Consider the following 15,414-nt stretch of genomic DNA (forward strand, 5'->3'; position numbering starts at 1 on the left):
GCTCCTCCAATGTCTTACTATAGATAACGATATCATCAATGTAAACCACTACAAACTTGTCAAGATAAGGATGGAATACCTTGTTCATCAATGTGCAGAATGTTGCAGGGGCATTGGTCAGACCAAATGGCATGACTTTATACTCGAACGATCCATATCTGGTCACCATCGCCGTCTTCGATTCGTCTCCAGGGGCTATCCTCACTTGGTAGTATCCTGATCGAAGATCTAACTTTGTGAAGTGCTTTGCTTCACCAAGTTGATCGAATAAGTCGGCAATCAACGGAAGTGGGTACTTGTTCTTGATGGTAATCTTGTTCAATGCTCTATAGTCGATGCACAACCTTAGGCTACCTTCTTTCTTGCGTTGGAACAAGACGGGTGCACCATATGGGGACTTAGAGGGTTGGATGTAGCCAGCATCAAGTAGCTCGTTGAGTTGCTTCCTCAATTCCTCCAACTCGGGTGGCGACATCCTATAAGGTGATTTGGAGGGAGGCTTAGCACCAGGCTCCAACTCAATCGCATGGTCGACCTCTCTCCTTGGTGGCAACTTCTTCGGCAGTTCCTTAGGCATCACGTCCGCAAATTCCATAAGGACAGCTTCCACTTGTTTCGGCAAAGGCCCGTACTTCTCCTCCCCTTCATTCAACATTAGGGTTGCAAGAAATGTGGCCTCGCCTTTCTTCCAGGACTTGGCAAATTGAATTGCTGACAAGTGCTGGGTACACTTCTTGGCTTGCCTTTCCAATGGCACCAGGCAAGGTTGTCTTCCGTCGTCCAAGATACAGAAAATATTGTAGAAGGGAATGGGAAAGGCTCGTACCTTGTCCATGAACTCTAACCCAATGACTACGCCGTAGTCGTCCATCTTGACTATGGTGAAGTCGATCTTTCCCTTCCATGCGCCAATGTCTACTTGTACATTGCGCGCAATTCCGACGACGCCACCACATAAGGGCATTGTCAGCTAAGAACATGGTTGCCGTTGAGATTTTGGACTCGTCATCTTCAAGCTTCAGGTACTTGAAGTATCGCTCCACGTTCCACACGAATGTGTCGAGCTCCTTTGCTTCCCTTTTCCCATTATAGGATTTGGGTTTAAAGGAGTCGATTACCTTGGAGTCCAACGCCTTGATTTCCCTCGGCCCTTACACGAATTGCTTCACGACTGCTTCTTTACAAAACGCCACATCTCCCTTAAGTTCCCTTGTGTCTTTTATCTCTTCTTGAAGCACCACAAACCTTGCCTCCATGTTGTCAAGGTGAACCTGCACTTCCCTCCGCATCTTGTCTGCCATGGTGTTGAGGGCGCCAAGGAGCTCATCTCGTAGCCCTTCCACCAAGCCACGCAGTTCATCCTTACCATTGTCCACCATGGTTTGGACTTCCTCCTTGTCGACAACGTCCTCATCAAGTCGAGTATCGAACTCGAGTATGGTTTGTTCCACCTTCTCGAGTCGCTCCTCCATGGTCTCCATCGATGCTTGCAAGTCCTTTAACTTTGGCTTGCTCTTGGCAACGTCTTGGACCTCGGTAGTACGCTCCCTTGGATCGGAGACTCCGGACACCATCTCTCCACTTGCCATATCCTACTTTCCTTCAAGTGATTCACGAACTAGGCTCTGATACCAGCTGTCACGGGATGACTCTTTAAGCCTTCCACCCGTGCGGCACTTAGACTTGAAAACCTCGATGAACAAGCTAAGTAAGCCTTTGAAGCCTCGCTTCCCCGGATTGAATCACAAAGAAAGCTAAGATAGCTTGGAGAATGCTAAGATCACTTAGAAGATGAGAGAATGGAAGCTTTGTATTGAAACTTAGGAGAACTTTACAATTGCTTACAATTCTTGGATGCTTGGCCAAATGGCCTTGCCTCCTATTTATAGGCCTAAGTAACCTCCTCAATGGAGGGTTCTAGAATTCCCTACTTACATCCAAAAATATCTAGTATAGTTCTAGATACAACTTGCCTAATCTAGATTGTTCTAGGTGAGGCTTGAATTTGTACACTTGTGGGGATTGTTCCGGAATGCCCTAGATTATCTTGAACGCTCCGTCATGTTCTTGATTTTTCCGGGAGGTTCCGGAAGCTTCTATGAAGACAATGCTTTATGGGCTTAGACATATGATGTCTTGGGCGTTTTCTTTTGTTTGTAACATATGGCCCGTGACACTAGGACTTGAGAATACAAAGACTTTCAATCCAACGTTTGGAAATGTTGGGAAACAAAAACAAGGATAAGCATTCTTCTACCCTCATACGATTTGACAATCCAATTACCCGCCAACCAAACATACCTCAACCTTCGAATGTTCTTTTCTTAATGGTGTATGACTCGTTTACAAGTGCTTTTAAAATGACCGAACACGCTTTTGGTGATGGTGATTTTGAGTTCCAAAAAAGAAGCATCAGTTCTATGATTCTTGCAGGACGTGTTTTTCAGTAGTTAAAAGAAGCCTCATCAGGAATAACAAAGTTATTTCCGAAACAATTTAAGCACTAATTGAACAATTTTTGGGTTATATACACAAACAAAAAGAAGGGAAAAGGATGGCGAAAGAGAGCTAAGTGGAAAGATATCTATTTCCTTTGTCGCCGTATCTTTCTTATGAACAAGAAACTTGAATTTCGACTTCTCAAATCTACGGTAGAACCATAAGAATAGTAACAGTCGACCAGAGCTATGGCCGAGAAATGTATACCACAGAACTAGCCGAACTGGGCAGGACTTTAACTTAGAACCTCTCTTATTGGCAGCCTCGAATCCTCAAGGACGATTCATCTTTGCTTATGATTCCAAAAACTAGTGCCCTTGGTAGTTAAATAGTGATGGGTAAAACCTTGCAGCAGTTGCAGATCTCTCTCTCTCTTTCGCCTTTCGCTTTTCAAATTTATTTTAGCATCAGTATTTACAATATAAACACACCTTTTGTAGCCGCGGAGAAAAGTTGCAACTTGTCCTCGCTCAAGCAACCAAGCAAACCTTTGTCCTGAGAACGTACATACTTCACGTCAAGGATGGAATGTTGATGAGGTTCAAGATTCTGGCTCACTTTTAGACTTGGCAATTCCCGCAGCCTCAATCCACAGGTCAGTTCCTCACCATACGCAAACAATGGGTAGCAGTCTGGTATATCTACAATGGCAGACTTTCTCAGCTGAAAGTCATTCAAATGAACTGGCACAGATCCGACCTTATGATAAAAGCAATCATCTACCCTCTTGATAAGAACTTGTGAACCAGAAGGTCTCGCGGATGTATCGGTTTTCGGATGATATGAAGCAACTATGTTATCAGTTGAGGGACTATAAGCTACTGATGTACAAACACCTTGATCCTCTAATCCGGGGATGAGAAATGGCCTTCAAATTTTAGATACGTGTTAGAATATCAACCAGTTCATATGACTTTAAGGTTATGTTTCAGAAGTTCAACCTTTGTAGAAGAGTTAGCAGGATACTTTAACCAAAGGGTCTAATCATCACAAGTTTATAACTTTGTATAAACTAACCTTTCTCCAGCAGGACCAGCACTACCCATGTTCCACACGCAAGGGCCGCTGGAAGAAGTAGTGAGCAATTTATGAGAAGTGTGACTGAAAGCACGGTTTTGCACAAGGGAGTGTATAGTATGAATTGGCCGGGAGGTCAGCCCAGCCAAAGATAGCAGAGGAAGCTTGCTAAAACGCATATCAAACATTAAAAGCAAACCATCCTGCCAAATTACAAATGAGCGGATAAGATAAATAGCCGCCAACAATAAACTGATATTTTATCAACTTAGCATAAGATTGACTAAACTAAAATGAATAAAACATCTAGAGGCGCTCAAATAATGGAAGATACACACTAAGCAGTATTATATGGTCTATATTCAACCCTCTTCATCCACACAAGAATACAAGCATATGATATAACTTAAACTAAATGGTTAGGGATCAAAACCTGCAAACCAGTATATATACAATGTGGCTTGTTAAGATCCCATGAGCACGACCATGCTGGGCCCTGGATATGCAGAACCATGTTTATTCAGATAAATGATGGAAAAAAAATAAAAAAGTACATGGTAATGGTAGCACAACAGTTTCCATATAAGCTAACTATCTATGTCTCTATAAATCCAAAAAGTGAGTACTTGCTAAATGGGTCCCGGAAATCCCTTCTGTTTTATAATGTTAAGTACAGAATCTCATTCGTATAATAGATGCTAGAAAAAAATATGACTGATCACTTTGGGAAGTTCCAATATGGGGATCCAATCTTATTTTAGAACCCTGTAATCTGCCCTGTGGGCACTGATCTGATCACAGAACTTACTCCAAAAAATCTATTAAAAGAGAAAAAAAAAAAAAAAAGGAAAAGTGGGATATTCAGCAGTGAAAATACTCCGCTAGACATACACACACACTAGCTGATAAGCGACAACATTTATTCTCTAGACTTGCAAGTTGCAACACAGAATATGGGAAAAATTATACCGGTAAGTCATAAGTGATGACAAAACTGTTGCTCCCCAAGCTGAAACACAAAACAAAACAAAACAAAACAAGTAAATTCCAAAAAAAAATTGTAACTGAAAATAAAATTCCAACATTTTGCACATAAATAGTCACATTGGCTAAAAAGATAGAATAGGCAAACCTAAGAAATGATAGTTTCTTCCCCAGTGAAGCTAAAAGGGTGAATTTACCACACGGGGATACGTGTAGATCCTTAATGGGCTTTGTACCAGGTGGAAGCTGTATATCTTCACTTTGTTGAGGAGACATCAAGTTGACCTGTGGCAACAGAAATCTTAAACCAGATATCCTTCGAGAAACTATATTTTTGTTTGTTTTTGTTAGTGTTCAACAAGAACTTTACTTTCTTCAGCATGTGTGTGCCACCTAATCCAGATATCCTTCGAGCAAGGACCAAAGTTTGAGAAGAAGCATCCATATCAAAAAGCCGTGCCCCTTCTACTGCCAGCTCACACTGTCAATGATAAATCTATCCGCTGTCAATGGATGCTATGCATCATATGAAATCAAAATTGTAAAACAGAGTCATGGATGACAAGCATCTAACTGCCAAAATCATGTGTTGACAAGCATATATAATTACAACAAATATGATCAGACCGTTGTCATTCTCTTTGATCTCTTTTGTATGGTATGTTCACGATTATTTATAATATTTATCAGTCAGTTTTTTTTGCCTAAAAGAATACATATATTCTTCTGTTTACTAGGAATGGTGTCTGCTTTTGGCTGGAATCTTAGCGCATATTGTAGAGAGTGCTATTCCACCAAACAAGCAAAAAGCAGCCACCAGCTCAATGGCACATCAGACACTATTGCCCACCTTCACCCTAAATGTCATGGCGTCTGCCACATTCCCACTACTCAATGCAGACAAGCATGCCCTCTAGTCTCATGCTATCCTCACCACCAAGTACATAGGCTTGTTTGCAACCAAAAAGATCCTATGACCATATTTCCAGAAACCCATCCTCTAATTATAATCTAACTGATGAATCAATAATCCACCGTTTTTTAGCTTTGCAAAGACCTTATAGTGTTCATACAAGAAGCAACTCAGCCTTATTGGGATTTACCAAATTCTGATCATGATAGGGAAATTCCTCTAGTACAAAAAGTTCTCCAAATGCATTATAGGCAAATTTACTTCTACAAGGACTACATAAAAAATTGTGGAAGCCACTCAGACAAGTACCCAACTGAATGAAAGAACAAATCACTGAACAATATGTGATGTGATAAAGTGGGAGAAAGAATTACGAATGGATGCACCTCCAAATGAAATTTACAGTGAAGAATTCCTTCTTTGAGAAAATTAAGGGCAGAGTGATGATCTGCATTATGGCAGCACGTCTCCAATTAAAACAAATTCACTGATTCATTATAGCAGTAGGGCACATACTTTTAAATGAGTAACAATGAATGTTTTCATCATGTTAAGGGGCATTAATTCTTTTAGACACAACCAACTGAAAATAAATTTGCTCGATGTAAAAACTGGAAATAAATTTGCAAGGTAAAGTTCTAAAATAGAAATATGACCCCATTGTCTGCCCTGTCTCTGCTCCATCCCTTTCTCTCCTGATGCTGCAGCACCTCTGCAGCTAAGTTTCTGGAAAACAAAATGGGGACATCATTGGAAAAGCAGCTAGCAAAGGATAAAATAGAACTAAGTAGCAAAAACAGATAAATAATAAAAAAATATAATTCTTAAACCAAAACTTTAAACACAGCAAAATATTTGTTATAAACTTGAAAGGATGAAACAGTTTTCTGCATGAATTAACTGATCCCAAGAAATGAATGCCCAACGCCGTAAGAAAGAGGAAACCAAGATAATACGTCTTTCGAAGATCAAGTTAATTTGAGAAATAAAAATATGAAGTTTACAAACAAATATACCTCCTCCCGGTTGGTTAATTCCTTGAATAGATTTTCTTGTACACGGAATAAATCATCTTGTATGGAAAGTAAAGAAGCTCTCTGCACATGATAGAAAAAATCATAAAGGCATTCTCCTTTGCCAAATAAAAAAGGAAAACAAGTATTTTAACTGTTATTGCAACAACTAAGCAACCAAACAGAATGCAGCTTGATAATCTGGTACACCGTAGTCTTACTTCAGTCTTGAGAGAGGCGACTTCAGCCTCGTATGATTTTACTTTCTGCAGAATGGTTGAGTTCATATTCAGAATAGTGTTTATCATAAACGTTTGAAACTTGTTAACACGAGATAATACATAACCATCACCTTAAGTAGACTTTCATCAAGAACAACTATTGGTGATCCAAACAGCTTTATTATGTCCTTTAAGTTGTACTTTGAATTGCATTGTGGACACTACAGAAAAAAACGATGGGGTGAAATAAATGTAGATAAATGAAAAATAAAAGAACGATGGGTGAAATGAACGTAGATAAATGAAAAAACAAAGAAAGCAGCAGAAAGAACCTTTGCAACAATTCCACCATGTTGTTGAATCCATCTTCTAATGCAAGACAAGCCATATACATGACCACAAGGAAGACAACTTCGAAATGAACAAAGAATGAGTTTAGCCAATCGAATTTTCAATTGAAAGTGATACGTTACGCAGAATACACCTGGAGGAATACAAATAGCACTCTAGAAACAAAAGCAAAATTATTAATTAGAAATTACAGACGTCAGCACAAAAATTCAAGTGTAATGGCAAGTTGAGAAAGCTAGAATTTAACTTCAACATCGCACTCCCAACAAAGAACCCCTCCCCCACAAAACATTTTTACTTTTTGTTGACGGGAAGCACGCGAGCTGACCCAAAAGTGAGGTCACTAACAACTTAAGAACACCAAGCCATTAACCATTACCGTGTCATGTCAGACTTCCCTCGAGAAGATACCATATTAATCCAGCACTTTTCATTTGTTGGTGACACGACTATGTTCTGCAACGCTAATATCGAACAGTCAGGACTCCCCAATTGAGTTCTTCTCAGCTTCTGAGATGGTATTGGGGGTTTATGGGTTAATTTATGTGAATACTTTCGGTGACGTTGGCAATGTAATTAACTTTACCAATTGTTGGGTTGATAAATTTTAGGGCTTGTTTGGTGGTGTACTTGAATCCAACTTTTTAAACTCAAAAACAATTTTCAAGTTTTAGGCCTTAAAAACTTGTTTGGTAGGACTATTTTCAAATACCTTTCTGAATTTTAGCATAGAATTTCCGGTTTCGAGTAAACCATTCGAATGAAATAGTAAATTCTCCCGATGCAATCAACAATCCGTTTCTAAAGAACGCAACTTTACTGAATCAAAACAAAAATCAAACTCTCCAAAACGATCAAACAATCTGAATTCTTACAACAACAGCAACAAAAATCAAATTCAACACTCATGCCAACACAAACCAATAAATTTTTCAGGAAAACAAAAAAATTTCCGGGAAAACCAAGAAGATGATATATTTGTATTTCTAACCTGACTTGATGATCGCCTTGTGACTCCCACGCCTCCATACAAATAGGACAAAACAAACCCTCTGTATCGCTCAAAACCAAAACCTTTTTTCTTCTGCCTTCGTCGCCGTCGCCACCGTAATTCGACGACAGCGAAGGCGAGATTTCTCGGCGTTGCTTGGGAATCGGAGTCCGAGCGTCGGTTTGCAGTTCGTGTACTTCCTGATCGTCCTCTCCGTCGATGAGCATTGCCATCACACTATCAGAGGGCTCGGAAGTTGACATCGTTACTTGGTTTCGAAGCTCTGCGGTTTCCGGGGGTAAAGTCGTCAGACGAGCACAGAAAAAAGGAAGAAGAAAGCAAAGTGTTTTATTTTACTTGATGAACTCACTGCCGCCAAAATCTTACTTGGGCCACCCCAACCCCAAGCATAAAGTTCTGGCCCAGTTTTGTAGTGAAGTTTAAGACCCAAATTTAAGGCCCAAATTTTGTGGGCCGGAAATGACACAAGCCCAGTTTCGTTTCTCCGAAAGTTGTCTTTGGGCATCCACCAATTTTATGGCACAAAGCCGAAAGGTCGGACGGTAAAACTTACGACACTAGTTGTATACAATTTTGTGTCAATGTGATGTACGAAGAGCAATTCCACCCCACACCCCGAAATCAAAAAACCAACCTCCGGCCGAACCCAAAAAGTTGGGCAATTGTAGGCCTAAAGCAGTCTGATTGCCCAGTCAGGCAATCTTTGCTTGGCTATTAGCTTGAATGCAATGTGACGTCAGACAAACATCAGTTACATTTTAAATTTTTTTGCGTCAGTTACACCCACTCATGGGTGGCGCATTAGGGGACAAAAAGGATTGTGGGGCCCGTGTTGTAGGGCTATTAGGTCCTTCCACCCCTAGGCGACGTGGCCCACTTTGCATAAATAAAATTAGCTTCATAACGGATCTTATTTTTATTTATGACCCAAACACGCGGCTACTGCATTTGAAAAACGTTTTAACCTCACCAAATGTCTGAGTTGATTTCAGGGATGTTTCCTTATATAATTTTTGGGTTTTAAAGAAACACATTCATGTCTTAATGTGTTGTTGTATATGTGTGGTGTTGTGTTCGACGTTTAATATTGTTTCAACATTAGATTATAAGGAAAACTAACGAAAAGTAAAAAAGAAATTTAGTTTTAATGAAAAATGACAAATAAAGGTGTAGTGAATAATATCAGGAAAAGGTAAAAATGTGGTTTTTCGTTAAAAATTAAAAGTACTGAGAGTGTTTCGTTAAAACTCCATAGATTATAGGGCTAACTGAGTTTTAAAATAATCCATGTACTTTCAGGTGTTGTGAATTTATAATGATCATGGGTTTTTACTTTTCTCACATTGCACCTTAAAGTTTTGACATTTATATCAATTTACACCTTTTGTTTCTTTAAATGTCTAATCTTCCAAAATTAAAAAGTGTTTTTTTTTTTTTTTTTTTGTCTGTCAATGTAGTGCAAATGTAGCTTACACTTTTCAATACCTATGGTGCAGAATGAGAAAATTGAAAATTTATGGCCATTTTTTTAAATCATTCCAAACTTGAATAGTGTGAAATGTAGTTAACCCAAATATTATTTAACTTCTTAATTACACTATAATCATCAAAGTTTTAACTTCTTAATTACACTATAACTATCAAAGTTTATGTCCAAGGTTACATAATAAAGATATGTTATTGAAAACACATGAAATCATAAGCTGATCAAAGCTTGGAATTGGCAAATACAGGCAATTTGGATATTGTAGGGAGCTTTAATTCTTTCCAGTCTCTATCATCACCATCCAGCTTAGAGAAGTAGTGCTCAACCATATCATCAGTGATGAGCTCCAACTTAGAAGGCTTCCATTTTGGTTTCTTATCCTTGTCCCACAAAGTAGCTCTACAACCCTCTCTGAAGTCCTTGCTGATCTCCCCTTGCAGAATATGACAAGTTATTCGGTACTCGCGAACGAGGCATTCACCGATTCCTTGCACCCTGCCTTCCCTAATGGATCTTAAAGTAATCTTCGAACTCATCGGCGATGCCTTCTTCAGCGATTGAATTGCTGCAGCTAACCATTCTTTATGATCACCAGCCCTCGTGTTTGCCTTAGTAAGTTCCTCCTCAAGGGCACTTAAAATTTCTTCCACTGTCGGTTTAGAAAAGCACTTGTCAATAATACCCTTTTTGTAATAAGCACTTTTTTCACTCAAAGCTGGTTTCTTCAGCGAGTATTCATCTATAATTGCTGAAACAGTAGAAGCAAGATCACAGATTGATGAAGTAGATGAAGCTACTCGGCATGTCAAAGCTTCTTCCAGTAAAGACAATTTGGCTGAGGGCACATAGTGAGTCGCTAGGCCACATGCAAGCATTTCAGCACCATCCAAATTTGCACCTGTAAGACCCAAATACTCACCAAAAAATCCAGGAAGTCTTGACAAGAAATAAGAGGCACCAACATCGGGAAAGAATCCCAGATCTGTTTCCGGCATTGCGAAGACTGAATTCTCAGTTGCTACACGGAATTTTCCGTGCACTGAAATACCAGCACCACCTCCCATCACAATCCCATTAAGAAATGAAACCTGTTGGCGAATTAAACATGAAAGTCAACAGAAATATAAACAACAAAAGATCGATCGTTTTGAGAGAAAGTAAGTTAATTATGCAAAGACTTTGAGTTGCAAAATAAATGAAGTATGTTAGAACTCTCTGAAAAATAAAAGACATGCCTGTGGTTTACTGAGTGTTGTTATCAAGTAGGTCAAGGTAAGCAGCGTCTGACTAACTCTTGCGCCAAATCTCAAATTTCCATTAAGAAAATGGCCGTGAATAGTCGCTAAATCACCGCCGGCAGAAAATGCTCGTCCGTTACCTTTGACAATGATCAATTTGACGTTGGCATTGTTCTCATAGGCAAGTAATAATTCGGAGAGCCGAGCAATCATTTCAAGGGAAAGGGCGTTCAGTTGGCGAGGCCTGTTTAGTGTCAATGTCCTCACGAACAAAGTCTCTTGTACCAAAACCTGGTCATCCGAGTTAAAAGAAGCCAAAGAATTAATAATTAATGTAACAGAAATTAAACTGGGAAATACAATGAAGCGTAAAATGCATGCAACTTTTATGAAAATCAGAGTTTGACTTGGAACGCAAGCTAGCTGCAATTTTCTGATTCCATGAAATATAAACACTTGCGCCATAGCCATTCGTAACATTTCAACTTATCATAATTTGCATCACACAAAACATGGTCCACTAAGATAATACAAAAACAATTTGAACATCTTAAGCAAAATCAACTAGTAGTAAAGTAAAAAATTATCGACACATGTGTAGCGGAGATTCGTTGTAAGTTGAATAGGGGATAGACTAGGGTTGGAGTGGATAGGCTAGGAATTTTGTCCCTTATTTGATGCAGACAAGTCAACCGAGCTTGCTCTAGGGTGGGAATAGTGAAACTGCTAGCTCAATAAAAAGAAAGAAAAAATCACCACCTCTTAAACCAGCAATCCCCGCTCCTCAAGCCACCACCGTAACCCCTGAAAATCAGATATGATTCATGTGAACTGCTCAACCCACCACCCACTGAAGATTGACGGCCAAATCAAAGAAGAAGAAGAAGATTGACGGCCAAATCAAAGAAGAAGAAGAAGATTGATGGTCAAATTAATCAAAGAAGAAGACCGCGCGAGCATTGACCGCCTTTGTAACCCACCTCGAGCGAGAGGTTACAATTCCCACGTTATTTCGGACTCAAACCCAGAATCCAAAATCCCGGCAGTGTTTCATTTTAGCTCATCAAACATATTCTGGGATTCAATTCTTCTCTTTAATTTCTTTGCTTCTTCGTTGCCTCACGTCTGTATGCTTCTCAATTACTCTATTGTAAAATGGTGTTGTTATGCAACATGCATGCATTGCAGCATGTCTAAGATCTTATATATTGTGGTGTAAAGCATATATAGCCAGACTCGAATACCATGATAAACCTTAATCATCTAATCCCAGAATCAATTGGTATAAACTGAGGGGACCAAAAATGCTATACAATCTACAGCATGACTATTATCTACACATTTGCACGTCGAATTATATTCTCAACAGCCTCCTGGTTTAAATGTATACAAATATAGAATGAATGTAAACCGAAAATTCGAAAAGCAGAATGAAGAACTTGCCTGTGTTTGCTCATTCGGTTGTAAAGCCATAGATTATGCAATCTATGTTTCGTTAGTTGGTTCTGGAAATTAAGCAGCATATACCAGAGAGCTGGAAGCTTGTTATTAGCGTCTGTTTGGTGATTTGGTTTTGATAAAGACAAAGCAAAAGTTTGCCTCAAGAAACTGATATTTATTTGAATTAAAATATTTATTCTTGTTCTTCTCTTTGTCGTATAATTTAATCCAAAACGTGCATCACGATTACATTAATTTAGGGATCAATGAGTAACTAAAGGCTCGTTATGGACCAAGGCAGACTACCGAGTACCCCAACTTTTACTTGAGCTGCTAGTTCTAAGTGATCATCCTCTCCAATGTTTAACAAAAGGGAAAATTTTGTTGAATTATTTTCATTCTTTTTCAAACAAACGAAAAGATAGAGATTTCGGTGTATTTGGAACATTGTTACATGGTGTTATTATTCCACTCAAACACTAAAATATGTATTTAACTTATTTTTATTAGTATACCCTAGAAGTGAAATGAACGTTCATATTATATAAAATTTAAAAAAGAAGAAAGACACATCAACTTTGTTATCCACCAAAATTATAACTAGTAAATGATGCGGTCATTTCTTCGTGGCACCTTTAATCAGTTCTTCGGCTTGTAAAGTTTAGTCCTCGTGACCAGGTTTAGGTATAACGATCCTCCATGATTGAAGTTTGGTATTCTATTCTAAATGAATTTGTAATTTAGGAGGTGTAGTCAATTTGGATTTAAGAGGATTTTAAAAGACTTTTTTAAGTGGTAGATTTCAAAGGTAGATCCTTACAACTTTCAAATGGATTTTTAAGGATTCTTATGGATTTTGATTAAAGATTTGAATGGATTCTATTGGACTTTGATTAAAGATTTGAATGGATATTTAAGGATTCTTATGAATTTTGATTACAGATTTGAATGGATTCTATTGGACTTTGATTAAAGATTTGAATGGATTTTTAAGGATTCTTAGGGATTTTGATTAAAGATTTGAATGGATTCTATTGGACTTTAATTAAAGATTTGAATGAATTTTAAAACTCTCTTGTCAGCATATCTACGTACATAGTAATTCACATGGTTGATTATTTCCTTGAGAATATCTGACTTGCATGTCAATACCTGTTATTGATCGTTCTTTATTAGATGAAGAGAATAATTGATAGCGAAGCTACTAATCGAGATGTAAAGCATACACCATCTTTTAGAAACAAACATCCAGGTTAGGATCCACAAGAAATAATATTTGTACCTTCTGGATCGTCGCTTCCTACTCCCTTCAAAGTCTTCATCATTCTCAATTATGTTTTAGTTTCACTTAAGGCTGAAATTGAGAAAATAATAAAGTAGATAATCAGCAATTGAGCCATTACGGTAACAATACCTCATGACAGTTGAAAATTGTTCAGTTACGATCTAAGTATGTCAGTGCTGCCATTAAAAGAAGATTGATGATAACAGTAAATCCGAAGAGCGTGGCAATACAAGTCCAATACCAAGTCTCCGTAGTAAACAGTCCTCTTTCAGGTCATCTTGGTGGGGTGGAAAAGGAAGGAAGGATGGGTTTCTTAGAGAAAATAGAGAGTGAGAAAGAAAGCTTGAGTTGCAAAGTCAAGAGAGAAAGAAAGTGAGGGGTTGAAAAGAAATCCTAGGGGTGAGGGTAGGATTTTGTTATGCTTACCATCCCTTCTCAAATCTACAAAATCTCTTATTGAATGAAATCCTTCAAAATCGATGAATATTTGAATACCTATAGATTTGGTTGAACTCTATAAAAATTCTTTAAAATCCTAGTTGACTACACCAGGATTCTAAAGTCTTTTAAGGCCATCTCCAATCGAAGGGGACAGAGAGTCAGAGGGCCGAAAATAACCCTAAAACGGTCTCTATCAGAGAGTTAGGCCATAGGGGTGGGTTGGAAAACCCGAAAATAAAAAAAAAGGGGACCGAAAACCGAACTGAGGCTGAAAAAACCGAACTGAAAAAAAAAACCGAGCCGAACCTAACCGAATATTGTTGGTTCGGTTTCGGTTTCTATGGTTCGAAAACCGAACCAAACATAACCGAACCGAAGTTCTTCAAAACGACGTCGTTTTGTAATTCTTTTATTAATTAATAATCTTTATTCTAAACGGCAATGTTTTAGTGTTTTACCCACTAGCCAGCCCTAACCCTAAGGTCCTCCCGTATTCCTAATTTCCTCTCGTGACTTTCTGTGACTCTGTCTCTCGACTCTCTCCCATTTCCCAGTTCGACTTCGTGTCTTCGTTCGTGAGCCTCCTCTCTCTCTCTGGGTCTTCAAAGTTCAATCACTATCTCAAACTCTCTGTCTCTCATTCCCAGCAGCGACTCGCGACCTTTCTCACTTTCAATCTCTCACACCTCAAGGTCAGCTTCTTCTGCCGTTTCGAGTCTCGACAGCAAAAGGTTAGTCTCACACGCTCACTTCTCTGTGTTTAATTTTCTATTATATTTATCTGTTCAAATTGGTTCTGATTGGACAAAGATTAGAGAAGGATTCATACTATGGCCTTTATAGATTTTCAATTATTAATTTGCATTTTCTATTGATAAAGATTAGAGGGATTCATACTTTGCATTTTCTGGATTTATATATTCAAGTTTGTGTGCTTGATGCTTAATTATTTCCTTATTGCCTTACTTACAATGATTAGGACTTGTTATACTGAATGGGATACTAAAGGATTTACCTGGTGGCCGAAAATATGTCAGAAACTGTATTTGCTGTTCTGTGGACACTTAAATATCTCCCTTGTTCGAATTTGAAGGGAAAGATCTTTCCTATGTGCATTTTTGTACTAAACAATTAAGACCTTATTTGTAGCAACTGTTTAGGTGACAATATGTTCGAATTTGTAGGGAAAGATCTTTCCTGTTTCCGTTTTTGTACTCAACAAATAAGACCTTATTTGTCACGGAGGTTTATAGAGTGTAAGCTTAGTGTTGCTTTTGAAACTGGTGTTGCTTTAGACTAGTTCTATTATAAAATCTGTTAATAGCATTATAAACTGGTGTTGCTTTTGAAACTAGTTATATTGAAAAGTATGTCGTAATTCCTGGCGCTAAGCAAACTTTCGTTTGTTTATTTTTACTCATTGCCAGACTTTCGTTAATAGCATTATAAACTGCCTTTCTTCATTAGTTTGATTTAGGTTGATTAGGTGAGGACGTTGCAATTAAGATAGTAAC

General features: G+C 38.4%; 2 protein-coding genes across 2 annotated transcripts; both read right to left on the minus strand.

The window, feature by feature from the left end:
* Window positions 1–2,474: 2,474 nt before the first annotated feature.
* On the minus strand, window positions 2,475–8,319 carry LOC137720627 (uncharacterized). Its single transcript, XM_068459716.1, has 13 exons — window positions 7,990–8,319; window positions 6,980–7,058; window positions 6,779–6,868; window positions 6,648–6,692; window positions 6,430–6,510; window positions 6,070–6,139; window positions 5,800–5,861; window positions 4,871–4,981; window positions 4,649–4,785; window positions 4,486–4,525; window positions 3,950–4,012; window positions 3,517–3,719; window positions 2,475–3,367 (listed from the first exon to the last, which is right to left on the minus strand). Exons 1-13 carry the CDS (start codon window positions 8,250–8,252, stop codon window positions 2,914–2,916), a joined length of 1,698 nt encoding a protein of 565 aa, XP_068315817.1. The 5' UTR covers window positions 8,253–8,319; the 3' UTR covers window positions 2,475–2,913.
* A 1,398-nt stretch (window positions 8,320–9,717) lies between these two features.
* Window positions 9,718–10,947, minus strand: LOC137719489 (3-hydroxyisobutyryl-CoA hydrolase 1-like). Its single transcript, XM_068458530.1, has 2 exons — window positions 10,732–10,947; window positions 9,718–10,584 (listed from the first exon to the last, which is right to left on the minus strand). The coding sequence occupies exons 1-2, from the start codon at window positions 10,945–10,947 to the stop codon at window positions 9,718–9,720; spliced, it is 1,083 nt and encodes a 360-aa protein (XP_068314631.1).
* Between the last annotated feature and the right edge of the window lie 4,467 nt (window positions 10,948–15,414).

Source organism: Pyrus communis, chromosome 16 (assembly GCF_963583255.1).
Source record: "Pyrus communis chromosome 16, drPyrComm1.1, whole genome shotgun sequence".
In the NCBI taxonomy this organism is placed as follows: domain Eukaryota; kingdom Viridiplantae; phylum Streptophyta; class Magnoliopsida; order Rosales; family Rosaceae; genus Pyrus; species Pyrus communis.

What these genes read in the sequence shown, in the direction of transcription:
- LOC137719489 (XM_068458530.1), bottom strand. Translation starts at nt 10,947, where the DNA reads ATGATTGCTCGGCTCTCCGAATTATTACTTGCCTATGAGAACAATGCC. An exon ending in CAACACTCAGTAAACCACAG is followed by an intron (nt 10,585 to 10,731) that starts GCATGTCTTTTA and finishes ATTCGCCAACAG; the next exon opens with GTTTCATTTCTTAATGGGAT.
- LOC137720627 (XM_068459716.1), bottom strand. Translation starts at nt 8,252, where the DNA reads ATGTCAACTTCCGAGCCCTCTGATAGTGTGATGGCAATGCTCATCGAC. An exon ending in CAAGGCGATCATCAAGTCAG is followed by an intron (nt 7,059 to 7,989) that starts GTTAGAAATACA and finishes TTCATTTCGAAG; the next exon opens with TTGTCTTCCTTGTGGTCATG. An exon ending in AAGAAACTATCATTTCTTAG is followed by an intron (nt 4,526 to 4,648) that starts GTTTGCCTATTC and finishes TTTGTGTTTCAG; the next exon opens with CTTGGGGAGCAACAGTTTTG.